Source organism: Marmota marmota, unplaced genomic scaffold (genome assembly GCF_001458135.2).
Source record: "Marmota marmota marmota unplaced genomic scaffold, marMar, whole genome shotgun sequence".
NCBI lineage: Eukaryota > Metazoa > Chordata > Mammalia > Rodentia > Sciuridae > Marmota > Marmota marmota.
In genome coordinates, this window is record NW_025999982.1 from 27,691,504 (window position 1) to 27,708,121 (window position 16,618).

At 31.6% G+C, this 16,618-nt stretch overlaps 1 protein-coding gene across 1 annotated transcript in view; it reads right to left on the reverse strand.

Annotated features, from left to right (window-relative positions):
- Eys (eyes shut homolog) overlaps positions 1-16,618 on the reverse strand; it is a 1,560,564-nt gene that overhangs the window by 1,190,550 nt on the left and 353,396 nt on the right. The window contains 1 exon segment of the mRNA XM_015487393.2: positions 14,676-14,787. Coding sequence (XP_015342879.1) covers positions 14,676-14,787 — 112 coding nt within the window.

Below are 16,618 nucleotides of genomic sequence, written 5' to 3' on the forward strand. Positions count from 1 at the left end.
TATATATCAGTTTTGATAGATGAATTAAAAGTGGAATGGTCAAATTGATCTATGTAGCATATCCATCATGTCATTTTATAACGAGACATTTGAAATTCACTGTCCCAGTTATTTAGAAACATACAGTACTTTATCCAAATGTGCAATGCACTTCAAAACTTAAGCTCTTATCTATCTAAAGCTTGTAGCCCTTGATCGGTAATTTTCCACCCCTTTTCTCCCATCTCACCATCTGTGGTAACTGTCATTCTATTCCTATAATTTCATTTTTTTCTTATTTCACATAGATCTTGCAGGGCTTTGTCTTTTTGTACCTGGCTTAATTCCCTTAATATAATGTTGCAAGGTTCATAAAGGCTGTCACAAATGACAGTATATTCTTTTTTAAATTTTATTTTTAAAATTGATATATAAATACAAAAAAATGTACTAGTTATGTGTACCATGCACTGTTTTGACAAATGTGTGTTATTGTTTAATTCTTAAAATTAAGGTAAACATATCTGCCTATGCAAACATTTATAATTTCTTTTTCTTTTTTTTAAAGAGAGAGAGAGAGAGAGAGAGAGAGAGAGAGAGAGAGAGAATTTTTTTAATATTTATTTTTTTAGTTTTCAGCAGACACAACATCTTTGTTTGTATGTGGTGCTGAGGATCAAACCTGGGCCACATGTATGCCAGGCGAGCGTGCTACCACTTGAGCCACATCCCCAGCCCAAACATTTATAATTTCTTTATGGTAATAACCTATGAAATCCTTCTTTATAGCTTTTTGAAATGTACAATGCATTATTGCTGTCTATAACTACTCTACTGTGTACAGCACACCAGAACTCCTGTCTCCTATCTAGCTACAACTTTGTACCAATTCCCCATCACTCACTCTCAACCACCTACTCTCATCAGTCTCTAGTAATGATCATTCTATTCTCAATGTCTATAAAGTCAACTAATTTAGGTTCCTCATATGGGCCAGATTTTACAGTACTTCTCTTTCTGTGCCTGGCTTATTTTACTGAATATAATGATCTCCACTTCCATCCAAGATGTAAAAAATGGCAGGAATTTATTTATTTAGACTAAAGAGTATTTCATTCTGTATATGTTCCATATTTTTGGCTGATTAGGAAAATAGGACTCTAGAGAACAGGGAGACAAACAGTGTACATTCTGAAAAGAGGAGAGTCATTGGACATGGAAATGTTCCTTATGCTTCCAAGAGAAGCCATGTATGATCAGCAAGACTCTGACCCATCCTGGCAGATGGCATCACTAATAGAGGAGAGCTAAAGGAGTTAAGAGGCTTCCTACATGTCCCCTGATTCCTCTGAGGAATCCCAGCTGATTCTTAAGAGTAGATAGTAACAAGGTCAGTTTTGACCATCTTGGTCTATATATGTACCATATTTCTTCAACCATTCATCACTCAAAAGACAATGAGGTCCCCCCCTCACACACTTCTTGGCTATTAGGCAGAAGGGAGTGAAGGGAGGGGAGGGACTATGGTGGGTAGAAAGAATACTAGAATGAATTGTACATTCTTGCCCTATGTACATATATGACTACACTACTGGTGTGATTCTACATCATGTACAATCAGAAAAATGAGAAGTTCTTCTTCATTTATATATGGTGTGTCAAAGTGCATTCTATTGTCATGTATAACTAATTAGAACAACCAAAAAAATTTAAAAAGCATTTAGAAGAAGAAGAAGAAGAAGGAGGAGGAGGAGGAGGAGGAGGAGGAGGAGAAGGAGAAGACGACGACGACGACATAGGAATGAAAAAACTCTTTGACATATATATTTCATTTTCTTTGGATAAATAACTGGTCATGGGATTTCTGGATCATATGGTAGTTCTATTTTTAATTTGTCAAGGAAGAATCAGAATCTTTTTCATAATGGCTACACTAATTTACATTCCCACAAACAATATGCAAGTTTTCTCTTTTCTCTGATCCGCAGTAGAACTATTTAAACTTTTTGATAATAGTTATTCTAAATGGAGTGAGGCAACATTTCACTGGTTTTGATTTGCATATCCCTGATAATTAGTAATATTGAGCATTTTTTTCATGTACCTGTTCAGCAATTGTATAGTATTTTAAAAGAAATATTGTTCAAATCCTTTGCCCATTCTAAAATTTTCACTGGTTCATTTAAATTATATAAATTGGTGGGTTTAATTGGGGCATAGGCATACATGCACAAATCATGAATTACTCCCAGATACTTCTTTTACGATCTCGCTATCCTCACTCTACTAGTCCCATTGTTGTTGTTTTTTTCCTTTTCGGTGCTGGGGATTGAATCCAACCCTTTTTATGTTTACTTGGGACTGGATCTTGCCAAGTTGCTGAATTTACAATCCTATTCTCTCAGTCTCTCTAGTCACTGGTATTACAGGTGTGCACCACTGTGATTATGATTGATGATCATTTTTTAAAATTCTGTTATTTATTTTCTTGTAACTGAGTTGAGTTCCATAAATATTTTAGATATTAACCTCTTATCAAGTTTGTAATATTTTATAATCTTCTGTGAATTCTCTCTTCCCTCTTAGCTATTAATTGATTGTTTCCTTTGCTATGCAGAGCATTTTAGTTTGTTACCATCCTTTTGATCTAATTGTGCCTTCTTTGCCTATGCTTTTTGGATCACTTCTAAAACATTGTTGCTGTGAACAATATTGTAGAGATTTGCCCTGTGTTTTCTTCTAGTAGTATTAGTGTTAACAAAAGTATTCTAAGGAAAAAATCTCTGTCATGATAATTAATTGCATTCTTGACATTGTACCTGATAAGCTGTATAATCTCTATGTTCAGTTTTCTTCTAAATAATCATTATTTATTACAGAAAGCCATTAACATGGCTGAACTCAAATACCAAACTGTTTTATTGTGCTTTCAGTAGCTGTTTTCACTGAATACTGAGGAATTTCCAATTGTGTGCTTTTCAGGCATTAAATAAAGTTTTGCATAGTTTGAATGATATGTCCATGCCCTTCCATATGAGGCTTGCTCCTTCCATGAATACTTCTATTGGAATTTACTTTTCTGCTATTGTAGAAGCCTCAAATTCTCCTCTGGCTCTTGATGCATAAGATTGCAGATTTCTTCTATTATTTTAACTCCCCAAGCAGTGCTAGCTACTATATCTTTAAAACATCAACTCCTTTTCAATTCCAATCTGCTTCTGATCACTTTGGTACCTTCATAAAGTTGCTTTTTTAATTTGTTGAGAGCTTACAATCATCATATGAGAAATGACTTGTCAATATGTTACTCTATTACTAATAGCTGCCATAATTTTAATTTTATCTTTTTAAAAATTGTGTGCTCTCCTAAGTTCACAATATCTCAGATCTCTGAAAACTCTGATTTTTGCCAAAATATAACTGTGCAATATCTCCTTTATTCTCTTGAACCAACCTCCCATTGGCTTGTCTCCCCAAAGCTTACCATTGCACTTTGCAATGAGTAAGTGTGCCCCACAGCCCCAATTCATAGGTTGAAAGATAATCCTCAATGTTGGAGGTGGGGTCTTTGGGTTGTGATTTAGTCAGGAGAAGAGAATATCATTAATGTAATTAACCCCTATACAAAATAGTCTCCAGTAATATTCCTTGTCCCTTATGTGAGGTTAGAGTGAGTACATAGACTTCTCCAAGGAAGCCAGCATTGCCAGATGTCAAATCTAATGGAACTCTGATCTGAGAATTTCCAGCCCCCATAGTTTATTTTTTGTTGTTGTTGTTATAGCAGACCATACAAAGGTGTTTCTCTTTTTGCTAACAATAACTTTTCCTATATTATTTATTTAGCAAAACCTTGTAACATTGGGTCAGAGCCTTGTTCATGCTAACAAGCACTCTACCAACTGAGCTATATTCCCAGCCCAGGGCAATATTTTCTATACAATTGGAACTCCATGGTTAAAGTGTGGGACTGCAATCCCCTTATTAGTCAATTACACAAAAATCCTATTATTTTATCTTTATTTTTTCAAATCTGAACTGCTTCAACCCTCTTCTGTGTGTCTCCTCTTAGGATACTAAGGCTGAGAAAAAATCTTACAAATTTGAAGATCAATGTCAAGAAATTTATGATTTCTACTTTCAACTAGATTCAACACTTCCTAATTTTTTAAAATAAAAAAAAACTATTTTGGAGAAATATAAAAGAAAACCAGAAGAATCAGTGCTGGTGCTGTGAGTAATATATTGGCTGAAGGAGTAAATCATGGGGTTGGTGAAAGTGCAATCCGCCCAGATACCTGAGGGGCTCAATCATGGTAGGGGTACTCATGGTAATCCAAACGCAGAAGTGAGGTAATTCTTGTTTTTCTGTCATTTTAATTTTCTTTTCTTCACACCACAACTCTCATTTGCCAAAATCAAAATAAAGTATGAGAAATGAAGGTCTTGTAATTTAGCTTCCCATACATAGAATGGATTTGAAAGGGCAAATGTGTGCTAGCTATTCTTCCTTCCAACCATTAACATTTCAGAGAAAAAAAAATATTTTGTCTTACATTCATCCCATTTGGCCAATGTCTCCTTTCTCCTTCCTTGTCAAATATTTTCAGGAAGGTAATCTTGTCTTGGTATTGCTACCTTCTTATTTCATCTGTTATACCCTTTCATCATCAAAAAGCAAACTCTACTAAACTCTTCTTGGGACGGCCTCTTTCATAATTTTTCTCGAATATTTTCAAAACAAATCACACTGGACTCTTCTGTTATATGCAGTGTTGCACTGCTGTGACCAAAAGTCTGGCAAGAAATACTTAAGAAGGAAAATTTATTTGGGCTCATGGTTTCAGAAATTTATTCCATGGCTGGCTGATTTCATAGCTCTGGGTCCAAGGTTAGGGGGTGAATCATGTGAAAGATAATGGCCGAGGAAAGCAGCTTAGGAAAGGACAACCAGAAAGCAGAAAGGGAGCTCTACTCACCAGGAGCAAAATGTAAACCTCAAAGGTACACCCCCAGTGACCTGCTTTCTCCAGCCCCACCTTGCTTGCCTACAGTTACCACTCAGTTATTCCTGTCAATCAATTAATCCAACCATTAGGCTAAAGCTCTAATAATCTAATCATTTCACCTCTGAACATTTTTGCATTTTCTCAAATGAGTTTAATGGGACAACTCATGTCTAAACCATAACAACTCCCAGAGCCATTTGACATTTTCTTATCATTTCATATTAATTGGAACTCTCTCTTCTTTTGTCCTTACCTTGTGCTTCTTACTGTATATTCCTTTCTCTAGCAATTCCACATGTTTTAGTGTTACTCAGCGCCTATTCTAAGGAAAGAACTTGGTTATTCTCTCTATATATATGTTCCTAAATGAGGCCTTATACAATTATAATCCTTCCAGAAATCTCTCCTATATTTCAGATACACATTAGCATACTGAAGGGAAGCACCAACTATAACAAATTACAATAATCTAATAAACTCAGGATGCCTGAAGTTCTGTTGCTTTCCTTCTTCATTAAAACTGTTTCTTTAGCCCATGTGGCCCTGAAACAATAATTCACTTACTCATCCAGGAATATGAACATTATTTTTTTTTCTCCTTACTTTACACATCTGAATATCACAAAGCCTAGCCTATTTTGTGTATTACCTAAATACCTCTTGAAATCATCCAATTACTTCTTTTCTTTTTACATACCTCTAACTCTAGACCATAGCTTGATTATTGCAAGTCTTGGTTACTATCAGTTTTCTCTAAAAGAAAAAAAAAATCAGAAAGAAAAAAAGTAGATTTCACTTCAAATAGAGTGATCTCTCATACATTTGATTATGCTTTGCCAGATTAATGATTTCCTATTATCATATATATATATATATATATATATATATATATATATATATATATTCTTTTTAGTTATACATGACAGCAGAATCCATTGTGATATAATTGTACAAGCATGGAATATATCTTATTTCCATTCTTGTGGATATACATGATGATGCAATTCATTGTGATGTTTGCATATACACACATGGGAAAATTATGTCAGATTCATTCCACTGTCTTTCCTTTTCCTATCCCCCTTCCCTTCGTTCCATTCCTATTCTCTAACCCTGTGAACTTCTATTCTTCCCCTCATCCCATCCTCCCCTTATTATGGGTTAGCTTCTACCTATCAGAGAAAACATTTGACCTTTGGTTTTTGGGGACTGCCTTATTTCACTTTGCATGATAGTCTTCATAGTTGGCATGCCTGGTTTGGAATCAGGACTAAGCACATCAGTCTCATTCACACAGGGAAAGATCTGGCTACACTTAATATCTTTTGTCAATTTCTATGCTTTTTCTTTCTGTATTTCTTTTTATTTAGTGCCTCTGCTCTCCACTTTATTTATTTGTTTTGAATTTATTCTTGGAACATTCATAGTCCTAAGAAATGCATGACATGAGTTTCCAAATCATCAACATACACTTAGCTCAATTTGAAGAGGAAAAGCTGCTTTTTACTTGCTGGAAAATAGGTAGTTGACACATTTGAACATATTTGATCAACCTGGAAAGCATTTATAGTGAAAAGGTAAACATGTGGAGGGAATTGCTGAATAATACTAAAATTTAAAGGTGAGTAGTATTCTGAAAATTAAGATAAGAATTTAGAAAACAATAGCAGTGTCATCACTTTCCAATTCTGCAAATTGTTCAGATTACTATGAATTCATTGCAGACTGGTCCTTCTCTGTAATTTTCAACTTAATTATAATTTTCCTTCATTGTTAGAGTGTCAAGAACATATTATTTCTTGTTGATAATGCAAATCAAAAATGATTAGTATAAATTGTAGGCTATAGGCATTTTTTTCAACTGCCAGACCTATCATCCTATCATTGCTCCTATTAGGTTACCCAGATTAGACTGTCTGTAAAATGACTTGTTGATTAAACTCTGTAGTATGTTTAATACGGTATGTTGACACAATGGTCAGTGACAATCTTTTTTCTCTTATGCTATTTTTGCAGAAAAGGCATCTAAATGGTGTTATCATTAAGTACTTAAAGTCAAAAAAGATGATTTAATCCTGTTTACATAGAATAAATGTAAGATACAATCTAACATCAAGCACTTAATAAATTTTTGCAATTGGATCAATAACTTATTACAAGCTTAGCATTTTACTGTCCATCTATTTAGTTGACCACTTTTCCAAAATAATACTCCTGTGGACACTTTCAATATTACTTTTTGTTAATATTCTGAATTGATCTCAAGTGGAGTTTTAGACATCTGCAAAACATACAGATCATTGCCTGTATAGTTGAACCAAAATATTTTGTCCTCCAAGAATGTTTTGTATAACTATAGACTGACCAGACTGCAGCATTAAGTTACAGCTTCTATAAAATCTCACTGTAGCTCAACAGAAGAATGACCAAGGTACAGCTTGTGAAGGCTGAAAACTAATTGCTCCATTATATGTACTCTCATCTTTTTCACTTCACAAACACTTAAAAATATATACTTAAATCTGCTTTCTAATTACAAGTTCCCATAACAGAGTGTCCTATCCAGAAAACAGCATTATTATTTTGGCTTTCAACATACTTAAGCATTTTTATTTTGCTGAATTTTCTTTCTTCTCTGTTTACTTTCTGTTGCAAACATGTTTAATGGCTAATTACCATTTCAGCTTTTTTTATCTTAATTGCTACACATTTAGAGACATGTGTCATTAAAGCTTTAGCAGATAAGACATTCATTCAAACAATATTTACATTTTACTTGCTTGTAAATAGCTTTATTAAAATGACATTCTTATTAATTCAAGCACCAACTTTCTTGAGAACTGCACAATAATTTACAACAAAACCTTGTCCTTTTGGCTTAGATATTGAAAACTTGTATATTTTACAAGAATTGAGTAACAACTTACATTTTAGCACCAAAACATAATAGAAATTCAAAGAATATAATATTATCAATGGTATATGCTATATTATTTTCTCCCAACTCTCCTTGGGTATATGAAATTCAATTAGAAAACAGTTGATATTATGAATTATAAAATCTACAACATTTTAGCTACTAGTACATATACACATACAATTTTGAATTTATGAGTCAAACTTTAATTGACAAATAAAATTTTATATACTTAGAATGTACAACATGGTACTTCAATATATTTTATGTTTTGGAATCAAGCTAATTAACATACACATTATCTCACATATTTATAATTTTTTAAATCTACTGGACAAAATTCAAGCATATAATATATTATTTACTATAGTCGCCATGCTATATGATGGGTCTTGATTTTATTTATACAGTCTAGCTAAAATATGGTCTCCTTTGACCCAACTTCATCCTTGGATAAATCTGGGGGACATTGTACTAAGTGAAATAAATTGCACACAAAAATACAAATACTGAATGGTGTGATTTATACATGGAATCTAAAAAGGGTAAATTCATAGAGTCATACAGCTGAATCACACTTTTCTGTAGTTAACAGTTTTAAGCTCAAGAGATGTGATCGTTTCTATCCACAGAGAAAATGCCAACTTTTGAAAATAGACTTTGCTGGGTCAAATGGTGGTTCCATTCCCAGCTTTCAAAGAAATCTCCATACTGCTTTCCAAATTGGCTGTACCAATTTGCAGTCCCACCAGCAATGTACAAGTGTACCCTTTTCCCCACATCCTCGCCAGCACTTGTTGTTGTTTGACTTCATAATGGCTGCCAATCTAACTGGAGTGAGATGGTATCTTAGGGTGGTTTTGATTTGCATTTCTCTGACTGCTAGAGATGGTGAGCATTTTTTCATGTACTTGTTGATTGATTGTATGTCCTCCTCTGAGAAGTGTCTGTTCAGGTCCTTGGCCCATTTGTTGATTGGGTTGTTTGTTCTCTTATTGTCTAATTTTTTGAGTTCTTTGTATACTCTGGATATTAGGGCTCCATCTGAAGTGTGAGGAGTAAAGATTTGTTCCCAGGATGTAGGCTCTCTATTTACCTCTCTTATTGTTTCTTTTGCTGAGAAAAAACTTTTTAGTTTGAGTAAATACAAGGGGGACAAATGAATGTCAGTAGAGGGGGCAGAGAGAGAAGAGGGGAGGGGAGGGGAGGGGAGGGGGGATAGTAGAGGATAGGAAAGGCAGCAGAACACAACAGACACTAGTATGGCAATATGTAAATCAATGGATGTGTAACTGATGTGATTCTGCAATCTGTATATGGGGTAAAAATGGGAGCTCATAACCCACTTGAATCAAAGTGTGAAATATGATATATCAAGAACTATGTAATGTTTTGAACAGCCAACAATAAAAAATTTAAAAAAAAAGAAAATAGACTTTGCCACCTTGAGTGCTTCACTTGTAAGGACAACAGTGTTTAAATTCAGTCAGGAGCAAATTTTCATTATTACTATTTAGCACTGATCATATTTTTTAAGCAAATAGGAATAACCAGTGTTTATAAAACATGGCCACATATACAATTCTCTTTAATGCTGGGGAGAAAAGGAGTAAGTGTGGTTAATATCAGGTGTGTATGTGCATGTATGTTTATTCCTAATAGTTTTCATTTCAGTTGATATGTAGAAAGAAAACTTGTGCTTTAAGCCATTATTCATTATCATGTATTCCACACATGGAAACAATAAAAACTGCTTTAGTGTATGTTTTGCTTAAGAAGATAAATTCCTATCAGAATTTATTTTTTAAAGTGTTAAGCATAGAAGTCTTTAATATAGGGTGTGCGAAATTAGCAATGATTCATCATGGCAATGCATACATAGGACAATGACAACAGTATCAATGGGAGTAACTACTTTATATCTGCTTATTGTAATTAAAGTAGAAAGTCATTGCAACCAAAATACAGAAGGTATATGTAATCTATATTGTGAGAATTTCTACAGATGAATAGTAATAATTACCTAAATAAGGTAAAGGAAAATTCATTTGCATCTATTAAAATTTTTTCACTTATTTCTGAAGTAAAATTTAGTTATAATGAATAGAAAACAAAATAATAAAGCTCTTTTCTTTTAAAATAAACATATATTTTTAAGTTTGTTTTCTAGCTTTAGTCCCTAAGACTAAAATTTGGAAGGGAGCCCAGATTAAATCAAAATGTACTATTTTCTAAGTCCAGTGGATGAACACTACATGCAAACAGAATTCTATTAAGGGCATGTGTATTAATACTATTTTGAAAAAAAAATTTCAAAAGAGAAATATACCATTAAAAATTTGTGAAAATGATGTTATTTGTGGAAGATCTAATTATAATACTAGAAACTAACAAATATAACAAACTGCATTATTCAGCTCTACAGAAGTAATTATACCAAAATTTTTCTAATTATCTCCTATTGCCTCCATAAACAGTCTATATAACCAAGTCCACACTTTGGATAGATTCCTTTAGGTAGTATATACTTTAATGTTACAAATTGCAATGAAATATAACCCTTACAAATGGGAAAATGTTTTCACTAGGTTAAATTCCTTACTTTTACGTCCCTATTTCTTACAGATTCACATATTTAAAAAACAGAATACACATCTTCTTTATACTTTCTTTTTTATCTTTAAATTTTCAGAAAATGAGTTCATAAATGTATAAATTTAAAATGAATGCACTTTTCATGTAAATTTTACTCTAAATGGACAAATAATAATTTAATTGTGCACACTGTAGTCATCTGTTTCTTATTAAAAGAAAGATGATGCATGTGTATTTAACACAATATATGTTATTAGTGCAAATAAAGATCCCACAGATAAAATGTGCACTGTAAGAACAAACCCACAGCACTAGTATAAAGATGTAGCCTATTTCCGAACTTTCTACACCAGTGGTTAGCAAATACTTTCTATAAAGGGCCAGATAGTAAATACTTTAGGTTTTATAAGCAAGGAGGACATATGTCCCATGACCATGAAGAGCAGCAGCCAACCACAAATAGGAATGAATGAATGTTGTAATATTTGTGAGAGGCACAAAATAGGGAAAGGTCTGGATTTTCTCCCATGAAACAGAATTTGCTAAATCATACTTCCTTAAATCTAAAAATTAAACTTTTAAAATTACTGAATCAACTAAATACTTACTAAATGTTATGAGTTTTAGCGTGTTCTGCTGGAATTACATTTTTATGTATGTTCTTTCTAATTCTTTTGGAAATATATTGTTAAATTGCTAACAGGCTCAGAATAAAATTAATCAGAAAATAAGAAATTAATAAAATAGAAAAAAGAAATTATTTTTGTACTTCACAAAGAAAATTGATTAATAATTGGATTATTTGTATACTTAATTAAAATATATTTATTCTTTGGTTTAAAAAATATCAATTCCAATGACAGCTTCAAGGAAGTCTTTCCCATTAGTCTTCAAAAGACAATTTCTCAGTTAAGTAATGTGAGTTGCTGTGAGTAACAAACCTCTTTAATCACAGTGGTTTAGCACAACAAAACTTTTGCCTTTTTTCATTTATTTGTGGTTTCCTCACTCAACACAATGGAGGTACTCTTGTTTTTAGGTATCTCTCTTCCAAAAAGAATGGAGGAGAAAAGAGCAGTTTGATCTATTAAAAACAAACAAACAAAAAGGTTGTATAGTATACTTTTATAGATCAAACTTCTAGATTAAAGCTTCTATCATTTTATTTTGGTCTAAACTCATTCACATGGTCTCATCTATATGCAATATAATTAAGCTATGTTTAAGGTGGAAAGAAGAACATATAGCAGGTTCATTAATAAAAGGACAAGTTTTCTAGCTGAAAAAAATCTATAAAAATATAAATTAGAATGTGTTTCATATAGCACTGCCTAATGTATCTATAGTATGAATTTTATTATAAGAGATAATATAGAAAATAGAATATACTCTCAGAGACATGAATTTTATCATAGTTTAGTTGTACTTGCTTTTTGTTCTATTTTGTTTATGTGAAATTCCTTTGAACACTTTAGTGTGTTCTTTAAAAGTAAGGCATTGAAAATTAATGAAAATTTCTTCTTTTTATTATAACTTATAGATTAAAATATTCACGATGTAATGGTTAAAATATTTATGATTATTTATAGTTATTATTTCTGTTATATACTCAGTTTTCTTTAAATGTAACTTATTTTACTTCAGAAATTTTTATTTGCAATCATTTATTTTTAATTAAATTTTATATTTTAAAACAGTCTTTTTAAGTTTTTCAAATAGTTGTAAAGATAATACAAGAAGGTCCTATCTGTCTTGAAACTGGTTTAAACCTTGTTATTTATTATAACACATTGTCACAATTAAAGGACCAATATCACCACATTATTATAAACCAAAATTCATACTTTATTTTTATTTTATTGTTTTTAAGGTAATGTTCTTACTTTTTCAAGAAAAATACTTCTGTTCAATGACATGATGACTTTATTTGCTCCCAGATATTATACTACTTTTAGTAGTCATATTTCCTTAGTCTCCTTTTGGTATTTAAAAATCACCTAGATTTTGTTGGTTTTCATGTGCATGACATTTTTGATGAATACTGACCAAGTAGTTTTTAGAATGTTTCACAACTGGGCTTCTTCGTTGATTTTTCTGATGAGTAGAATGAGATAATATATTTCGGGGAGGAGGATTACAAATATAAAATGTCATTTTTCACATTTCATATCAAAATTGTTATTAAAATGACTTATCAATGTTGATGTTAAATTTGATGACTTGATTGAGTAGTGATTATCAGATTTCTCAATATAAAGTTATTCTTCCCTCTATGAGCTCCTCTTTACACATTCGACTCTTTTGGAGGCCAATTACTATCATGCTGCCTGAGCTTAAAGAACAGAGAGTTAGGTTCCACCTCCTTTAATGTAAATTTTTTTGAATATTCTATATAGAAGATTTTCCATTCCTCCCCATTTACCTATTCAATCATTTAATTTTAATCACTAATCACTATGACCTCATATATATTAATTTTGCATTTGGGGTGATAACATTGTTTCTTTTTTTTAAATTTTGTTGCTGAAATTATTATAACTTTAGTCAGTGGCCTTCAGTTATTTCCTTTGTCTCTGACATTATCTCTCTCTCTCTCTCTCTCTTTTAACACTTCCCTATCTTCTAGCTTTACAGGAGTGTCCATGATCCAAAGATCATCTCCAAATCTCATGCCTACACCTGGAACCAAATGGATCTCTGAGGAATGGTGAATAATATGAGTATCGAAGACCTCAGTGCTGGGAAAATTTTATCTTTAAAATGAAAACTGATTTTTATTTACTTAGACCATTCCCTATATATCTTTTAGAATGTATAATCAATAAACATACATTTACATTTTATATACCCAAACATGACAAAATATTTCCTATTATGTGAATATCACATAGAAATTACAATTAAACAGTAAGTATTAGTTTTGGCAGGCAACACGGTATTTTTATCATACACCTCGTAATTTATCTATATTTAATTCAATGAGGTAAATATATTTTTATTTCAATTCAACATCTAAGAAAACTATAACTTAGTTTAACTGCATGCTAAACATATGAAGAGGATTGTATAATCTTCAATTTTTGATAAGTAGTTTTAATAAAATAATGTTCAAAATAAATAGGTTTAACATTTAAAAATGTCTAAATCAATTTAGTTGAAAAGTTTTCAAGTTTCATGGCCTGGGATAAAGATACTAACATTGAAGGAAATATTCAGTGAGTTACTTTGAATATACTATCTTGTAGAATAGTTTATAAATAGGTTTTTATAAGGCAAAATAAGAATTTTTAGATTTTTGAAAAAAATGAAATACTTTTACTGAAGGTAAAGAGTTAAAAATCAAACCTGATAGTAAATAAAAAAATATCCATGATTGGCTTAGCATATGCAGTGGTTAGGATAAGTGTCTCCCAAAGTCTCATATATTAAATGCTTGGGCCCTAGGTTGGTGCAATGGAAAGACAGCAAAACTTAAAGAGGTGAGACCTAGTAGGAGGCCTTCTTGTGGATTTAAGCATGTCCTTGAAGGAGATAATGTACCCCAGCCACATCTTCTTCCAGTTCCTCTTCAAGACCAAGTCATGAGGTGAACAATCTTTCCTCTGCCACACCGGTGCTCATGATGCGCTGTCTTGCTACAGGCCCAAAAGCAGTGAGGCCAATTGATCATGGACTGAAAATCACAAAGGGAGGCTGCAAATCTTTTTTCTTTGTAACTTTATTATCTCAGGTAACAGTTATAATAACAGGAAGCTGAATAACAATGTGTATCAAACTAACTATGGCTACATTCAAAGATTTAAATGATTAGTTTAGGGGGAAATAAGAAAAGAAAAGCTCTCCATTTACATTTGCTAATGGGGGAAATATTTCAAATAAAATAAGATAGACTATAATAGACTTCAGTTTTCATTGTATTATTTGGTTTCTTTGATGGCCTTTCTAAAAGAAAAAAAAAAAAAGAAACGCAACTGTTTTTATGGATGTATAAAGAAGCTTATTTCACTCTAGTTTCTGCCTAAAGGATAATCGGTTGGTCATTTTAGAAACTATCTTTAAGAAAATGAAGGACTAATAATGTTGTTGGGAGACTGAAATGAGTTCAGAATAGAGATAGAAATGCTTTTTAAAGAGTTAATTATGTTTGCTTTTTCTTCTCCCTTGGTGTTCATTACCTTTAAATGGAACTATGTATTGGCAGAAATAATTACCTGGTTGGTCAATGCAGGTGGCTGCTTTCTTAAAGGGCTGTGAGGCATACTCATTAGTATGTTTCACATCTTGTAACTTGAAAAATAATGAAAATTATGTGAAGTTTTAATAAGGCAAGCAGGTTACAGTTTTGATTCTTAAAATTTCCCAAGCACATTAATCTATTTAGGGGAATTAACTAAGACTAAATTCATTAGAAAGGAATGTCATATATTATTGTCAGAACTCACTTATTTCACCTTATTTGAAACTAATTCTTACTAGAACTAATATGCAGACACATCTTGGAGTTTGTAGGCATTCAAAGTCTTCGTGGATATTAACTACTTTGTCTTATGCTTCAGAGTCTAGAATGGAATAGATGATTCAAATTATTGGGAAAGAAATCAAATGTTAGGATATAGATAATAAAAATTAATGAGATAGATATAATGGTGAATCAATAGCATTTTTATGTATATCACTGAAGGCAAAATGCTCTTTGTAAGCCACAGTTATTAAATGCTATTTAGTCATGAATCCATGGGAACAGGGACATTTGGATCTACCCGTGAGCTTTATACATGTTATGGAGCCAGGATGATGAATCACATGTCTTTCTATAAATTTCACAAATTAAGACTATGTGGAAGAAAAAAAAAGGAAATATACATTAACTATATTGTCTTAGTATTTTCTTTGGCCCAGTTCTCTGTTTCAGGTTTTCCATTATTATTGCACCCTTAACTTATTTTGATAAATTTGACCTTCCATATTACAACACTTAGATTGTTAATTTCCTGAGTTAAAAAGCATAACCTAAACTGACACTAAATTGACTCTTATAAATAATGACAGGTAGTTTTCTTATTAATTTACAGCAAGAGAAGAAAAATTGACATTGACATATGATACAAATTATTCACAAATGATATGAATAGATATATTACCTCTATTGTTAAAAGTTATCTAAAATAGTGACAATAAGTTGGGCAGGAGGAAAAATGTATAATTTTCAGCTAAATAGGAATGATCATACTAAACTACATTGGAAATGCTGCTTTTATCACCAACAAAATGAAAATAAAACACAAAGTAATAAAAGCACAAATGGTTTTACTGTTAAAAAAAATGAAAAGGCAAATGGAAATTCAACTATAGAACATTAAGTTAAGTTGAGGGAGAAAAAAGTAAAAATTAAAAACATATATGAAAGTGAATGAATTCTTATTAAAACTTAAATGTATTTATTCGGTCATGTATATTATGCATCAAACTTGTAAGAAAATAAGTCACAATTACATACCCAGCTAATTACAACAGTAAAAATAGGTATTGAAAACTAAATATATCTATTTTTGTGCCTAGATTAATATGTAGTAAAGCAATTCTAACATATATTTTATATTCAAACATTCTAGAGAATAAAAAAATTGCAGAAATTAAATATTCAAATATTCTTCTGGAGAATTCTTCTGTTGACTACATTAACTTAATATATTAAGCTCTTATTTCTTAGTAAAATGCATATACTCTTCTGCCTGAAGACATAAAATATTGGTCTTCAAATAGTTGTAAGTTGCAAAATAGAAACTTTGGAAAAAAATATGAAATTTTAGCTTTAATTTTTCTGTTAATATTTATATATTTAAAATAATGTAAATGTTGATGGCTGGATATCACTTTTTAAACTCTTAGATAAAGCAGAGAACACTTAAATATACTCACATGAATATAATTGAATGTAATAAAGTCAGATAATGATAATATAAATGCAAAGTCTAGGTGATAGAATCTGGTAGGTAGAAAGGATGAACTGGTAGAGAGGTAGGTAGAATAGTAAAGTCACCTATATTTTTAAATTAGTAAAATCCAAGATAAATTATGTATATTTTATTAAAAAATAAAATTTAATGCATTAAGTTAA